The 17,476-nt window shown below is 40.8% G+C and overlaps 1 protein-coding gene across 1 annotated transcript in view; it reads right to left on the bottom strand.

Annotated features, from left to right (window-relative positions):
- Positions 1-9,776: 9,776 nt before the first annotated feature.
- The window catches only part of CPD (carboxypeptidase D), a 78,656-nt gene continuing 70,956 nt past the window's right edge, over positions 9,777-17,476 (bottom strand). The window contains exons 20-21 of the mRNA XM_073667975.1: positions 16,110-16,209; positions 9,777-13,880 (exon numbers count right to left, since the gene is read on the bottom strand). Coding sequence (XP_073524076.1) covers positions 13,654-13,880; positions 16,110-16,209 — 327 coding nt within the window. The 3' untranslated portion in view covers positions 9,777-13,653. The remainder of the gene's footprint in view (positions 13,881-16,109; positions 16,210-17,476) is intronic.

The following is a 17,476-nucleotide window of genomic DNA, read 5'->3' as shown; positions in this document are numbered from 1 at the left end:
TTTCCCAGGAAAATCCATTTTGGTTTTGTTTTTGAATGTTTTATTGTAAGTCCGTAAAAGTGGCGTAATACTCTGACCACGTTGCTGACAGCCGTGACCTGGGAGTCAGAGATGCTTCCAGGGGTCTTCCCCATGCTGTTCCCATGTCATCTGAGCACTGTTCCTATCGATTTGGGCAATTTTAGGCCCTCTGCAGACCGCCGGGGGGAGCCGCCTGAAAAATGCTCAAGTTTCCCATAGACTTACATTGGGCTCGTTGCTCAGGTCGAGCTCCCGAGTATTCCAATTTGCTCGACCCGAGCAATGAGTACCTGAGCATTTTAGTGCTCGCTCATCACTAGAAAACACCTATGGAGTCAAAATCATCACTACACGTGTAGATAAATTCCCAAAAGCGTATAATTTCCAAAACGGGGTCACTTGAGGGAGAATCCTGCTCTTCTGGCATTTACACTGTGTGCCGAATTATTAGGCAAATGAGTATTTTGATCACATGATATTTTTTATACATGTTGTCCTACTCCAAGTTGCATAGGCTTGAGAGCCAACTACCAATTAAGTAAATCTGGTGATGTGCATCTCTGTAATGAGGAGGGGTGTTGACTAATGACATCAATACCCTATATGAGGTGTGCTTAATTATTAGGCAACTACCTTTCCTTTGGCAAAATGGGTCAGAAGAGAGATTTGACAGGCTCTGAAAAGTCCAAAATTGTGAGATGTCTTGCAGAGGGATGCAGCAGTCTTGAAATTTCCAAACTTTTGAAGCGTGATCACCGAACAATCAAGCGTTTCATGGCAAATAGCCAACAGGGTCGCAAGAAGCGTGTTGGCCTAAAAAGGCGCAAAATAACTGCCCATGAATTGAGGAAAATCAAGCGCGAAGCTGCCAAGATGCCATTCGCCACCAGTTTTGCCATATTTCAGAGCTGCAACTTTACTGGAGTATCATAAAGCACAAGGTGTGCGATACTCAGGGACATGGCCAAGGTAAGGAAGGCTGAAAAACAACCACTTTTGAACAAGAAACATAAGATAAAATGTCAAGAATGGGCCAAGAAATATCTTAAGACTGATCTTTCAAAGGTTTTATGGACTGATGAAATGAGAGTGACTCTTGATGGGCCAGATGGATGGGCCAGAGGCTGGATCAGTAAAGGGCAGAGAGCTCCACCACAGCAAGGTGTAGGTGGGGTACTGGTATGGGCTGGTATCATCAAAGATGAACTTGTGGGACCTTTTCGGGTTGAGGATGGAGTGAAGCTCAACTCCCAGACCTACTGCCAGTTTCTGGAAGACAACTTCTTCAAGCAGTGGTACAGGAAGAAGTCGGTATCGTTCAATAAAAACATGATTTTCATGCAGGACAATGCTCCATCACATTCATCCAACTACTCCACAGCGTGGCTGGCCAGTAAAGGTCTAAAAGAAGAAAAAATAATGACATGGCCCCCTTGTTCACCTGATCTGAACCACATAGAGAACCTGTGGTCCATCATAAAATGTGAGATCTACAGGGAGGGAAAACAGTACACCTCTCGGAACAGTGTCTGGGAGGCTGTGGTGGCTGCTGCGAAAACAGATCAAGCAACTGACAGAATCTATGGATGGAAGGCTGTTGAGTGTCATCATAAAGAAAGGTGGCTATATTGATCACTAATTTTTTTGGTTTTGGTTTTTGCATGTCAGAAATGTTTATTTCTAAATTTTGTGCACTGATATTGGTTTACCTGGTGAAAATAAACAAGTGAGATGGGATTATATTTGGTTTTTATTAAGTTGCCTAATAATTCGGCACAGTAATAGTTACCTGCACAAACAGATATCCTCCTAAGATAGCCAAATTTAAAAAAAAAAACACTCCAACTTCCAAAAATATTAAGCTTGGATATTTATGAGTCTTTTGGGTTGATTGAGAACATAGTTGTTCATCAATAATAAAAATAATCCTCTAAAATACAACTTGCCTAATAATTCTGCACACAGTGTATTGGTTCTATAAATGGAGACTGCAAACTATTCTAGCAAACTCAGCTCTCAAGGAGGCAAATAGTGCTCCGTCCCTCTCGAGTTTCTCTGTGTCACTAAGCAGTACTGCATAGCCACATATGGGGTATTTCCACGTTCAGCAGAAATTGTGTAACAAATTTTGGTGCCATTTTTACCCATTTCCCTTTGTGAAAATGTAAAATCTGGTGCTAAAACAATTTTTTGTGGTAAAAATTTAATTATTTTTTCTGCACTACCCAATGGTATAAAATTCTGTGACACACCTGTGGTGTCAATATGATCACTGCACCCTTAGGCTATGTGCCCATGTGCAGAACTGAAGCAGAAAATTTCCACAGCGTTTCTGCATGTTCTTGGCAGCAAAAACGCTTGCGGATTTTACACTCGTTTTTGCAGCGTTTTTGCAGCGTTTTTCCATGCGCACGAATAATGGACATGCTGCGTATTTTTCCGCAAGGAAAATTCGCTGCGGAAAATTCCGCAGCATGGGCACAGAACATGCAGATTTTCATTGGGGATCATGTGGCACGGATTACCAAGCGTTTTGCAAGCGTTTACGCTGCGGAATTTCCACATCAAAAATGCTTGAAAAACACATAGTGGGCTCGCAGCCTTAGATGATTTCATTGAGAGGTGTAGTTTGTAAAATGGGGTCACTTATGGGGGGTTCTACTGCTCTGGAACCTCAGGGTCTCTCCCACTGGGTCATGGCACCCGCAATCCACTTCAGTTAAATCTGCAGTAAATTATGGCACTCCTTCCATTCTTCCCTTCTGAGTTTTGCAGTGTGCCTCAAAAGTAGTTCCTGATTACATGTAGGGTATTGGCGCACTTGGGAAAAATTGCACAAAAAAATTGAGAGGTCCATTTTTTCCTATAGTCCTGTGAGAGTGTGGGAAACCATTCCAGCAAAATTTGAACTCCAATATGGCGCTTCTCCCCTGAGCTTTGCAATGTGCCTCAAAAGTAGTTTTTTTTAGCACATATGGGATATCGGTGTACTAAGCAGAAATTGCACAACAAATTGTAAGGTGCATTTTCTCCTGTTACCCTTGTGAAAATAAAAAATTTGGGGCCAAAAGAACATTTTTGTGTGGAAAAAAATGTATTTTTTATTTTCGCAGCTCTACGTTATAAAATTCTGTGTAGTACCTGGGGGTTCAAGGTGCTCACCACACATCTAGATACATTCCTTGAGAGGTCTAGTTTCCAAAATGGGGTCACTTAGGAGGGGTTTCCACTGTATGGGCTTATCAGGGGCTCTCCAAAGGTGACATGGCATCCGTAATTATTCCAGCACATTTCGCGTTCAAAAAGTCAAATTGAACCCTGCCGTGCACCCAAACAATAGTTTTCCTCCACATATGGGGTATTGGAGTGCTTAGGAAAATTGCACAACAAATTTTGGGTCCATTTTCTCCTGTTAACCTTGTGAAAATAAAAAAATGGGGTCTAAAGTAACATTTTTGTGGAAAAAAAGTTAAATGTTAATTTTTTCCTTTCACATCTAATTAATTCCTGTGAAGCACCTGAAGGGTTAATTAATAAACTTCTTGAATGTGGTTTTGAGCACCTTGAGGGGTGCAGCTTTTAGAATGGTGTCACTTTAGGGTATTTTCTGTCATAAAGGCCCCTCAAAGTCACTTCAAATGTGATGTGGTCCCTAAAAAAATGGTTTTGTAAATTTTGTTGTAAAAATTAGAAATCGCTGATCAACTTTTAACCCTTATAGCTCCCTAACAAAAAAATGATGTTTCCAAAATTGTGCTGATGTAAAGTAGACATGTGGGAAATGTTATTAACTATTTTGCATCACATATCTCTCTGGTTTAAAGGCTTAAAAATTAGAAGTTTGACAATTGCTAAATTTGCCAAATTTCCGATATTTTAGAACAAATAAACACAAGTCATATCGAACAAGTTTACCATTATCATGAAGTATAATATGTCACGAAAAAACAGTCTTAGGCTATGTGCCCACGATGCAGAAATGCTCAGGATTTTTCCTGAGCGTTTCTGCATCTCCCTGGCAGAAAAAACACATGCGGATTGTACATGCAGATTGTACATGCGTTTTTCCTGCCAGGGACATGCGGATATGAAGCGTTCTTCACATGCATTTCCGCATGCGGGTTGTCAAGCGCTTTCCAAGCGATTTTAGCATCACTTGGAAAGTGCTTGACAACTTGGTCACACTATATAAATCCATGCAACTGGCATGGATTTATATAGTGTGACCGTAAAGAATGGTAAAAAATAAAAAAATAATCTATACTTACCTTCTGATGGCCTCCGCAGTCTTTATTCGCTCCGTCCTGGCTTGCCGGCGGCTCGCGGTACACTACACTGAAGGACCTGCCGTCACATGACTATGACGTCAGCGCAGCTCCTTTAGTCCACCGCGATCTGCCGGCAAGCGAGGACAAGCACACCGCGGGCCATCAGAAGGTAAATATAACATTTATTTTTTTATTTTATTCTTTTTTTAACAGGTTCTATGGTACCCGGGTCCAGAGGAGAGTCTCCTCTCCTCCACACCCAGGTACCATCCGCACATTGAAACGCATGGATTCCGCATGTACAGATCCAGTGAAGTGGAATCCATGCGTTCCAATGCAAGTCAATGGCGGCGAAAACGCAGCGCTTCCGCAAAATAATTGGTAGTGCTGCGTTTTTTTTCACAATGATAATCCGTAGCGGACATTTCCGCAGCATGTGCACAGCACAAGGGGATTATCATTGGGGAACATGGCAGACCTTCTACCAAGCGTTTTTTAAGCGTTTCTGCAGCGTTTTTGCCCCTGGGGAAACGCTTAAAAAAACGCATCGTGTGCACACAGCCTCAGAATCAGTGGGATCCATTGAAGGGTTCCAGAGTTATTACCTCATAAAGTGACACTGGTCAGAATTGTAAAATTTGGCTTGGTCATGAAAGTGAAAATAGGCTTGGGGGTGAAGGGGTTAAAGATGCAAAAAGTTCTGAAATGGCTCTTCTTTGTATGATTTCTTTACATGACAAAGTATACATATAATATATGGTGCCTAGAATATAAACAATAGATAATTAGATCACAGTACTTTTCCATTTTGCCTCAGTCCATTTCAAATGAGCTTTGGCCCAGAGAAGACAGCAGTGTTTTTGGATTATGGGAATATATGGCTTCTCTTTTGCATTTGTGACTTGCACGGAAAATGTGTTTACAATGATTTTTGGCAGTATTCCTCAGCCCAATCTATAATTTGCACAACCGAATCATTCCAGTATTTAATGCAGTTTCGCCCATAGATCACAACCAACAGCACTGTCCTTTGTGCTCAGGGATTTCTCCAGGATTGATGACTCTTTTGATGACATTAGATAGTGGGATATTCAACGTTTGTACAATTTTAAGTTGAGGAACATTTTTCTGAAATAGGTTCACCATGCTAAAAATTGTCTTCCAATTCCCATCTTTGCTTGAGAGACTTCGCCTCTCTAAGGCCACGGCCCCACTATCAGTATTTGGTCAGTATTCGGTCAGTATTTTTTCTCAGGAGTGGGAGCAAAAACCAGATGAGGAACAATCAGAGAAAAGGTATAATAGAAACAAGTCACCAATTCTACATTTATCACCCACTCCTGGTTTTGGCTCCCACTCCTGAGAAAAAATACTGACCCAATACTGATAGTGGGGACATCGCCTAACATGCCCCTTTCATGCACAGTCAGGTGCCTTAATTGAGGATGTACCCGCCAGCTGTTTTTCATGACTTACTTTTCCAGCCTTTTGTTAATCCTGTCCCAACTTTTTTTGAGATGTGTTGCTGCCATTGATTTCTAAATTAGTGATTTTTTTTTTCCAAATAAAATGGAATCATGTCTAGCTTTCACCTTCTGATCTGTATTCTATCTTGGGTTGTAGAATGCTGGGATCATATTAGTTAGAAATATCTACAAAGAGTTTGTATGTTCTCCCAGAGTTTGGTTGGTGTGTGGGAGGAAACTGGAGTATTCAGAGGAAACCCAAAGACATTAAATTATAGTGAATTTACATTGTGAGCGGCAATGGGGACAATGATGATAATGTCTGTAAAGCGCGGTGGTATTAATGGCACTATATAAATAAAATAATTCCGTTATTCGGTTTTGTACCAGGAATTTATGACATGGATGGATCTGTCACATAGCACCATCGGCCTCACACTGGCCCCATTGACTTATGTCAGGTTTTTTTTTTATTTTTAAATAAAAATATATATATATTAGTACAGGATGCTACTAGTTAAGAACAATTGATTCTGTAGCACAGCATAATGGAGGCTCCAAAGCAGGGTGTGTTTCTATGTTCAGATTTTTTGCCATTTTTAAAACTATTGCCATGAATAGATCATAAACCCGTTAGGCTGCCATCACATCTTCGTTGTACAAATCCCTACACGGTCCGTTTCATTGATCCATACACACCCATTTTAAAAATCGATCTGTGATACTCCGAGCATGTTTTACTTTGAATAGTTTCAGGATCGGGCATTAGATTCTATGGGTATCTGTTAAAAATGGATGAACAACAGAAGACATCTTCTTTACGTCAGTTTTCAATCAGTTTCCTTTGTTTTTTTTAAATTGAATAATGGCAGAGTCAATTAAGGAGAACCTGTCAGGACCCTGTGCCTTACAATGCATCAGCATTCAACTATGTGTAATTATACCCCCTCCCTAAACAGCCCTGTATAAAACATACTTCAGTTAAAGGGGTATTCCCATCTCCACGATCCTATCCCAATTTGTTGTAGGTGTAATAATAATAATATTAGCAAATACCTCCAATTAGAAATGTAGTATAGTTTTTCTGATTTGCTATGTCTCTTTCCTCATGTACAGGCATTGCAGGACCTTAGGTATCCATGGTTACGACCACTGAAAGGTATCCATGGTTAGGACAACTAGCATTCTAAGGTCCTGCAATGCCTGCACATGAGGAAAGAGACATAGCAAATCAGAAAAACGATATTACATTTCTAATTGGAAGTATTTGCTAATATTATTATTACTCCTACTACATATTGGGATAGGATCTTGGAGATGGGAACACCCCTTTAAATAAATGCTTTAAAAAAGCATTTATAAACTACTCTTTCCCTATGCTAGTCAGGTCTTTGACTAATCGATGGGGCATTAGTTGCCCCAGACTATTCAGCCCTCTTTCAGTGTTATCACGCCCCTGTGGCGGCATCATCGTTACTCATGCAAATATGCACAGGCGGGCCGTTCATTACAGCACAGTCATTGCATCTTTGACGCTGGGTGTACACGTCCCGGCTTCTGAGGAGTGCACTGCGTATGACCGGAAGGAATCTCCGGAACTTCAAGACATGTGCAACATGCGCCTCTGAAGCCTGTTAGTGTACACCTGGCTTCAGAGACGCAGTGACACTGCTGGAAGGAGCAGCACGCCTGTGCAAATTTGCATGAGTGACGATGATGTCGCCACAGAGGCGTGATAACATGGAAAGAGGGCTGAATAGTCAAATCTCTCATTAGCATAGGGAAAGTGGAGGTTATAAATGCTTTTTCAAAGCATTTATTTAATCGAATTATGTTATACAGGGATGGTTGGGGGGGATAATCACAAATAGCTGAATGCTGATGGATTGGCAGGCATGAGGTACCTGACAGGGTCCCTTTAAAAAAAAAAAAAAAAAAAAAAGGAACGCAAAGAAAAGTAAATCCTGAAAAGAGAAAATTGGTTCATGTTTGATTGATGTAAAAACAAACAGATTTGTGAGCGCAGGCTAATGAAGAGACGGACACGGCTTCTCTTGAATCCATTCTTAATAAAAAAACAAACAAAAAAAAACCTGTTGTGACTTGACATTGGTTGTTGTTTCAATAAAAAATAGGGATTAGCGGACACGTGGAAGTTGGGGTTCGGCAGGTTGGACCGAACTTTAGTCCAAAGTTCGATTCTGGTACCAGAATCCGAAGCCCATAGAAATCAATGGGGATCTGAATTTTGGAGCAGGAATATAGCTCTCTTCTGTAAAACGAACTTCCAGAAGAAGTCCGTGTTTAGAGTTCAGCACTGGACTCCTGGTGTCTGGTATGGGTTCGCTCATCTTGAATAGTAAAATGTGTTTTGTTTTTCCGCCACACCTTTAGGGTAACTCACATGCTATAGATTTTGTTACTCAAAACTTGTAGTTTTTTGCCATTTGTTTTTGTGTATAAAATATGGCTGTTAATGGTGAAGTTTCTGTTTTGAAGTAGCTGCACTAAAAAACAAAAACAGATGGCGGCTAACTATTCATCGTGGAGCTGTAATGGCAGCAGTATTTTGTGTAATCTAAAATAGTGCTTCTCTATTCTGTTCTTTAAAGGGTTATTGCTGCTTCCTCCACTTCCATTTTGGGAGGTGAGCAGGACTGGCAAGGTCACATCTACAGATCACAGCCTGGACACTTGCGTGCGATCAACAGGTATCAGTAGACGTCACATCGCTGGCACCAATCACCTCCATAACCAAAGTGGACGGAACTGAAGTAACGCGGTCAATTCTTGCATGTTATGTTTGGGGATCACCTGGCAGGAGCAGCATACTTCATCCCTCCACTTCTTCAACTATTCCTGATATCATCTTTGGCTGTCAGGTATTGCTGGGGTTGTAGTTTAACATAGCTGTGCCCCCTCAGCATACGTTCAATCTGTGAACATATCCTTAAGGTATATTCACATTCAGCAGGTATGTTACATAGGTTTCTGAATTGAAAAATCAGTTCTATACATCCAAAGTAAATTCTACAGAAAGCACAGATTTCTGCAAGCCCCATTGAGATGAATGTGACAGGTGCAGAAATGTCCGGTATAAATCCGCAACATATGAACGTACCAGTAGACATCTGGTTACCTGACTAGCAAAGTCCAAGACACGTCTGTGTAGTGGCCGAGGACAGTATTTTGCAGCCAGAACTTCCTGTGAACACTGTGGTACATGTAGCCACATGGAGGGCACATAGGAAGTCAAGGAATTCCCTGGAAATCCAAACCCACCTATATCACTCACCAGTTTCATCTAATGAAAGTGAATGTGGTCATGTGGAAATCTACCAAGATTAGATATTTGCTGAATGTTGGGTTTTAGTATCACACTTACTATATGTGGTTGCGTTGTGGCAGCACAACTACAATTTGAGAGCAGCATAATATAGAGAACGAGACGCCGACTCCAGCGATGTGTCACTTTTTGAGCTGCTTCCTGTAGTTTTAATACAATTAGTTTTATCAGCAGGAGATTATCACTAGAGAATTCGTAAACTTGCTGTCATAGTCCTCCATGTTCATGAGATCTATATAATCACGACCCCACCACTTATTGGCAGCATCCTGCCTATGCACAGTGTATGTGTAGCTGTCAATCAGGGGTGTGGGCGGAGTTATACAGAGCTCAGCATTCAGAGAACTGCTATATCTGCAGCAGAGAAAACAGATTTTATCGTAATTGTAGCAAGTAGCCCAGTAAGTGATACATGCTCAAAAAGCAGGAGTGTGCACACAGACCACTGTATAGGCTCAATAGAAAGTCTACAAGCCCGTACAACGCTCGGGTAGCGCCCTCCTGTGGGTACTCTTTAAAGGTAGACTTCAAAAAGAGACATACTAGAAATCAGGGTGGTGTAAGATGGTTTTCAAGCAATTGGTCTCTGTAAAGCAGTGCGCAGATTGCTGAACGGGGCGATACGCGATCACACTGTTAGAACAATACAACGAAAGAATAACGCAGACATGGGGGTTGGTTTTTTTTGGTTTCTTCTCAAATATTTAGTTACATAACTTGCAATAAATAAACATGACTTCTGCAAATCATCACATCAAAGGCTTCAGTTATAACGCGGTTTTAAAGGCAGGAACAAAAAAAAATGGAGAAGGTGGTAAATTAGCGGCGTGGCTCCTGCACACAAATATGTATCCTGGATTTATTTCCATAAAAGTATGACCAGATAAAAAAAAATAAATCAAGTGAATATGAGCATGTCCACGTAGAATGGGCTATTAACAGGCACGAGTGCAATACATAATGATGTACCGGTTCAATGACAGTATCCGAGATCAATATACAACACGACGATGGTTTCTTAAAGCAAATTACGGGGGTTTCCATTAATGAAATCAAGGGAACCCCTTTTCCCATGGTAAAGCGTTGCAGCATTGTCACGCACAATAGCGTAACTAGCAAATGTTGCAACAAGGCACTTCAGGAGTTACTCCATATCTATACAGCATGGGAGGAAAAGCAAAGCAAGGTCCAGAGTGCCTCATTGGGATAAGCACATAATACTGCATGGCCCTGTTATGGACGGGGAACATATACAGAATGGATGTGGTGATGGCAGCATATATTACACGGAGGCCAGAGGCCGGTAATATATTCCTAATAAAGGGAAAATGGAGAAGAAAAAAATCATGTGTTAAGTCTGATCTCAGACCACAACTGACTGATTTCTAGAAAGGGCTCCTGAGCACAGGCAAAGGGGTTTCTGAAAGCCTAGCACCCACCCAATAACAGGATCATGTAAGTCAATGACAGTCAGCTTAGAATACTGCATCAGGTTTTCAGGAGAAGTCTACAGGTGGTACCAAAGGGGTCCGAGTACTCTGTAGCGCCATTATGTTGAGGGAGAGGGAGTCAGTGGTGATCCGAGATCACAATCATCACCTATACGATCTCATTACACATACAACATGATCCCTATATCATTTCAACTCAATTGTCCCCCTTGAATGAATTAGTAAGTTACTGCTCTCACTACTAAATTAATGCCCTACAGGGAGATAGAGCCGCTACATGTGTCATTGTCACCTGTGTAAAAATCTCAATATCCAAATGCAATTTTGGAGATAGTGCAGGGCAAACTACTGCATGAGGGACAAGACTAATCCAAGGATGAATTTAGAAAAAAAATACAACTTAAGGCAGTGGATTTGGCAGCGATCTGTAAAAGTATTAAATAATGGTTTAAAGTATTATTCCTAAATATTAGTATACGACACAAAAAAACCCTAAACTGTAAGGTCAAGTTCCCACGTGTGAAAACGCTGACCTAAAATACTCAATAGCAATTGCTCTGATTACGGCTTTTTCCCGTTGTTTTTTTGTGTTTTAGGGCACAGATCAGATGCAGCATCTTATGCACGTTTTTAGTACGAAACACTGGGATGCTTCACTTGCCCTCATTGCTCTTTTTTCACACATCACATCCACTCCATTTTCACAAAATCAACTGTTTAACTTCAACGGATTTTCTGCATAAAATAACATAATGGAAAAAAGTGCAGCACTTACTCTAAGTGGGAACTCGGCCTTACAATGAGGTCACTAGATTATACAGGCAAGGCAAGAACGGCAAGAAGGATCATTCTTAACAAGAAATCAGGTCAAAAAGATCCGACATGCGAGAAGAACACATTGGTTATAGCGCATCTATCACAAGAATTCACACACAATACAGACTGAACATGTTATTAAAGAAATTTCCTAGACCTGATGAGGCTGGTGAACTTCCTTTTAAAATCCATTTCAGCAACACTTTATAATCCTTGTAGAAAGTTTTACTGCTCAACAATAAAATTATTTAAGCTACAGATAGACTCATAAAATGCACATCTTAAAAAAGGGCTATCCGGGACTTTTGTTTTATTCTGGCTACGACTAGTTGCTGACTACCTGCCTGTTCTAACCATGCACCGATGTGTCCCAGTACAGGCGGCGATTCTCAGGCTTCATTTGATTTCACATGAACAGAGCAGATCTTTCTCTTTTGCTCTGCTCTGTCGACAGGGCGTCACGCCATGGTCAGCCGGCTCTCCACTGTAACAGGTGGATACAGTTGTGAATCAGCAAGATGTTGACAGAGCAGAGCGGAAGAGAAGGCGCTGCTCCGACGACGCAACGTCAGCAGAAGCAGGGGAATCACCGGCAAGAGCTGTCCCTGACCACTTTGAGCCAGAACAGAAGTCGCAGGGTAAAACAGGCTAGTAGTTAGCTGGTAAGTTCTTATCCCAGTAGTCAAAAAAACCAAAGTCCAAGATAAAGCCCTTTAACTTTTGCAAGTAAATGATTTACATGTACTTATAAACTAAGTACACCAGCCTCATCAGGTCTACAAGACCTATTTAATAATATATGCAGTCTGCATTGTGCAACATGAAGACAGATCTGCTTTAAGCCTGATCAAGGTCCACCATTGACTTAAAAAATGAAAGAACTCTTAAAAAAAAAGCCCCAAAAACTTGGCCACGGCTACCGATACTGACAACGATGCTAGTAAATTCCTTTTTGGGCCAAGTCCAAATGTGGTGAATTACTCACTGCAACAAATTACAGTACAATAAACGTGGGAGGAAAACACCACCCACGTATAGTGGAAAAAACACCATGCTGCAAATGTCCAAGCCCACAGGATTTTATACTCTGCTGTGGAAATGCAGAGGATTTTCACTGCGGGTTTAACCCCTACAATGGAAAGTGGTAAAATACAAGTTAATTCCACAGATTCTGCTGTGGAATCACTGAGGATATTCTGGCATCTCTGGACTTGCCCAAATTTATATGGTCCTTTGCTTTTAATGCTGTAGCAGAAAAAAAAAAAAATTCAGAGCAGTGCCAAAGGGGTGTAAGCAATCTTCTAAAAATCAGTGAAGGTGCCAGAAATCACAGACCTCGCCAATGTGCTTTTGTCACATTTATCTATTAAGTACCAATTGATGAGATCGAACCAAAACTTCCTTGTTTATATTAGCAGAATAATTAGAAATCCAAAAAATGGAATATTAGTGCATTATTTAGTGTGAAATTTAGAGAATGCAAAAGATTTTCCAAAATGTGCGTTCCTACTGCTGAGTGATGGATTAGCAAGAATGATCATGGAAATGTGCTTATTGCCACGTAGCAGAAATGGCCAAAGATAAGAGACTGAAGACTTGCTGACCGGTCAGCAGCTCGATGACAGGGGGGCAGTCACTGTACCTACAACGTCGCCTCCATTATTGTAGTGTCTAAAAAAGAACATTAAATTACAAACTCTTTGCTCCAGAACCTCATTACCAAAAACCTTGAGGACCTAAACCATCCATGACTATTATAAAACTGCTCTCAGGCAAAAACATTCATTTTTTTCCCCCAAAAAATGGCAGAAATAAAATCTGTTCAATACAAAATCTCAATCAGTTACCAGATACAACAAGCTGACGACACGTTCACCCAAAAGTCACATTGTTCTTATGTAGAGACATTATAGAATAGAAAGTAGTACGGAGGCTCAGTGAGGCACCTCGCCATATATTGCAATAGCTCCTTAACCCCCTAGGGGGCCGCTGTGTGGTGACTATGCAGCTGGTAAGGCTTCAGGAGCAATCCACTGTAGTTGTGATCCTTGGTTGTCACGTTATTTTCCTAGCAGACAGTGGGACCCAGACATACACAAACACGCAAGAAAATTGTAAAAATGAAAGAGCACTTAACACAAAAAGTAGTTCAAGAAAAAAGGTCAATGGCAAATGTGCAGATACAAAATCGCAGGACGATGCTGCAGCCAAATAGGAATTGTTCCCAATTGTGGAGAGATCTTGGTATTCTGCCTGGAGCAGCTCGTCCTGGCTGTAACGTCTATTTAATGCTTGCTGGTATATAGTGTCTCCTCCTCGGTGTCGGTTTCATCCTGGAACTCATTACTTAGGAGGGATTTCTTAGATCCCGCAGACATCAGGCGGATTTCGTCCTCATAGTCATCGTTGTTTTGCCTCAACCGATGGAATCCATCTTTGTGCCTATTGGACTTGATGGAGCAGACGCACCAGATGATGCAGGCTGTCAGCAGTAGGGCCGTCATTGTGGCTCCTAAAAAGAAATCAAGAAGAATCTAGATTAACATTAAGCTCAAGAACATTTACAAATAGGTCATCAGAAAGCCGACAGAACAATAGCAACAAGACACTATTGGGGTAAAGATACATGCAACGGCTATTCCTGCTACAAATTCACTACAGATTTCAATGCAGATCCATGGTGAACCCGCAGCACAATCCGCATTTCTAACTTTTGCTGTGAAAAGCCAACAAAAATGGATATTCTGCAGACTTTACAATCTGCTCACAGGTCGATTTCCACGAAAAAAATAAAAAAAATAAGTGTGCAGTATGTGGATCTCAAGTGGATTAAGTCTTATCCAAATGCCTGTGGCAGCAATCCATGTTGGAGTTGATCAGCAACAATACATAAAATCCCCGGCAATTCCATCCCGTATGAACTTGTCCTTAAAAAGTAGACATTTGTTCTTGGCCCCCTGCACATCACATAAAGGGAATATGTTCATCAGCAAGAAACAAAGGTGACACAGTCACCCGCCCTTACAGCTCTCTACAGAGACCCGTTCTGCCGGCGTCTAGTAACTATGGTTAACGCTCAAGATACACAAGTGCCGGAGGTGATGTAGCTGCTAGTAACTCTGGTCACATCTTCTTACATCACGCATGCGCCAGACTGGGAGCAATAAGATCTCACTACTGGAGCATCTAGTTACTATGGTCACATCGTGCACATGCTCCGGACGTCAATTCTACCGAGCTTTCCATCATGACAAACAATTAAGATCTTTATTCTCATAATCGTTAATTTACTTGTTAACTGCAATGTAAACCTTATTATAATATATGATACATGCAATGTTTTTATTGCAGTGCTTCCTGTCCTCTTCCCACCTTCCCCTCCCCCCCCGAGGTGGAGTTCTGCCTCTGTTTTTGGCTACTATATGCATGCTGCCTCTTAGCATGGTAAGAGGGACCTTGACTCCCCAAAACACAAGGCAAGAATGATTTCAAATATAGAAATGTTAGTAGTGTATTTTTTATCAATTAACAAAATGCAAAGTGAATAAAAAAAAAAAGAAATTAAATCAAATCAATATCTGGTGGGACCGCTCTTTGCCTTCAAAACAGCATCAGTTCTTCTTGATACACTTGCTCACAGTTTTTGAAGGAACTCGACAGGGAGTTTGTTCCAAACATCTTGGAGAACTAACCACAGGTCTTTGTGGATGTTGCTTGGGCAAATCCTTCTGTCTTTTCATGTGATCCCAGACAGTCTCAAGGATGTTGAGATCAGAGCTTTGAGGAACCATATCATTACTTCCAAGACTCATAGTGATTCTTTATGCTGAAGATGGTTCTTAATAAAGGTGGCTGGATGGTTGGGGGTTGTTCTCCTGCTGGAGAATACATTTGGAGCCAAATCAGACACCTCCCTGATCGTATTGCATGATGGATAAGTATTTGCCCGTTATTCCTCGGCATTGAGGACACCATTAATCGTGACCAAATACCCAACTCCACTTGCAGAAATTCAGCCTCAAACGTTCAAGGACCCCCAAGACCATGCTTCACTGCTGCAGACACTCATTATTGTACCTCTCTCCAGCCCTCGGCAAACAGCAAAGTATTTCACATTTTGACTCATCAGTCCAGAGCACCTGCTGCCATTTATCTGCATCCTAGTTCTAGGCTTTAGTGCATGGTTGAGTTGCCCGGCTTGGTTTCCATGATACAGGGATGGTCAGACTTCTCCGAACAGTAGATAGGTGTAGCAAGCCTACATGCACAGAAGCTCTGCCAATAGTCCTCCAACCCCCTGCTGAGTGCTTTGAGAATGTTTTGAAGTCAAAAAAGGTTATACCAAGTATTGATTTGTTCATTCACGTTTAACACTATTTTTGAAAGCATTTTTAATTTGCAGCATTTTTTCCTGGATCTAAAAAGTTTACACACCCTTGTTAAAATGCCAAGTTTTCTCTTTCTTTTTTTAACAAGAAAAAAAAAAATCACACAAAGAATAATTTCAGGACTTTTTCTCCTTTTAAAGTCACCTTTAATATGTACATAGCCACTGATTGAGACTTTAGCGAAACATAAATGGGCTTGGATATTTTTTACAGTAAGAAAAGGCTACCGTCTTGTCACTCTACCCCACCCATATAGGTAGGGAGAACAGATCTCCCTTATGTGAGAAGGGCCTTTATGTGCAAACTCAACAAGAATTAATATCATTTAATTAATAATTAAAAACAAGTCATACCTGCAATAGTCACAACCAACTCCCTGGGCAGTCCAAATATACGATTATCCATGACAAAAATTATTTCTACAAGGCTGGCTGCATCGTGCCTAACATGAACCTAAAAATAAAAGTAGGGCAAGTCATGAAAACAAACTACGCAGTGTGAATAAGGTCTATAAATATAGACGGGAGTAAGTAAGGCAGCAATTACAAAAAAAAATAACTTCAACTTAAATCTACACTATGCCCAAGTCACTCACCTGACAATAGTATCAGCTACACTGGAATTATGTCTGCGCTGGACAAACCCACACACTACTTATAGGAGTAACCGTATGGCAGTAATATTACCAGAAAAATTGTGTGATCAAAGAGTTTATTTCAGTTTTGGAAACAAACATTTCGATTGAGAATTTTTATAATTAGAAATCATCACAATTGGGGTAAAATCTCAACAAAAACTGGATTTTTGGGAGTTTGTACTGGTGCATCTTCTGGCTTTGTGTGTAATGTTTGAATGTTCTCCTTTGGGATATGTTCACATGTTGCAGTCATATCATGGCAACACAGCCGACTGCTTAAATATTTTCCACAGGGATTTGGAAGAGAAAGCTCAATGTCATGATTCCTAATTAGAGAAGCGGCTAGTCAATAAAACTGGATAAGCTGGAATCAGTCAATTTTTTGAGGCAAAGCGTAGATTAGAAATGAATCAGAAATATTAAGGAAGAGCTTGTACGTCTTCCTTCTTTCTGGATCAACATCTGGCTTCGACTTAAATGGCCAGCTAAAAACTCCTTTAATCTTCCCACTGTGGCCAATTTTCATTTCTGCGCTTTTCTCTTAAGACCCGTGACTATGTTTCCATAGACAAAGTTACATGTCGGCTTGTTTTCGGTTGGATAAGTTGTAATTTAAATGTCATTTATTTCACCAATTATTGTACTGGAGAATGGGAGAAAAATTCAATGAGCGGTAAAATGGTGGGAAAAGAAAATCCCTAAATGCCGCTAATGTTTTTATGGTGTACGTTATGTGGTGAAAATGACCAGGCAACATGATTTTCCAGGTCAGTACAATTAAGACCTGTAACGTTTCTATTTTTCCATTTGTGGATATGAGGGCGTGTTTTTTTGAGTGATCTGTCTCCGATCTGTGGTATATAAAACATTTTGATTTCTTATTGTATTCTGATAGGGAGGTGTGACGTACTTTTACGTCCTATGTTGGGCAGGGGTTAAAATGGACGTCCTCAGCTACTTAAACCTGATAAAGATTCAAAAAGGTAGTAAACTAACTACAGACTTTTTAGGGAGAAAGGATAGAAAACGTTTTCCCAGCTTTCAGTCCACCTCCGACACAAGCCACATTAGAGAAAGTAATAC

Source organism: Phyllobates terribilis, unplaced genomic scaffold (assembly GCF_046119375.1).
Source record: "Phyllobates terribilis strain yellow unplaced genomic scaffold, ASM4611937v1 Scaffold_2__4_contigs__length_985480577, whole genome shotgun sequence".
Lineage (NCBI taxonomy): Eukaryota > Metazoa > Chordata > Amphibia > Anura > Dendrobatidae > Phyllobates > Phyllobates terribilis.
Note: the sequence above shows the minus strand (reverse complement) of the source record. Positions and strands in the feature narration are given on the sequence as shown.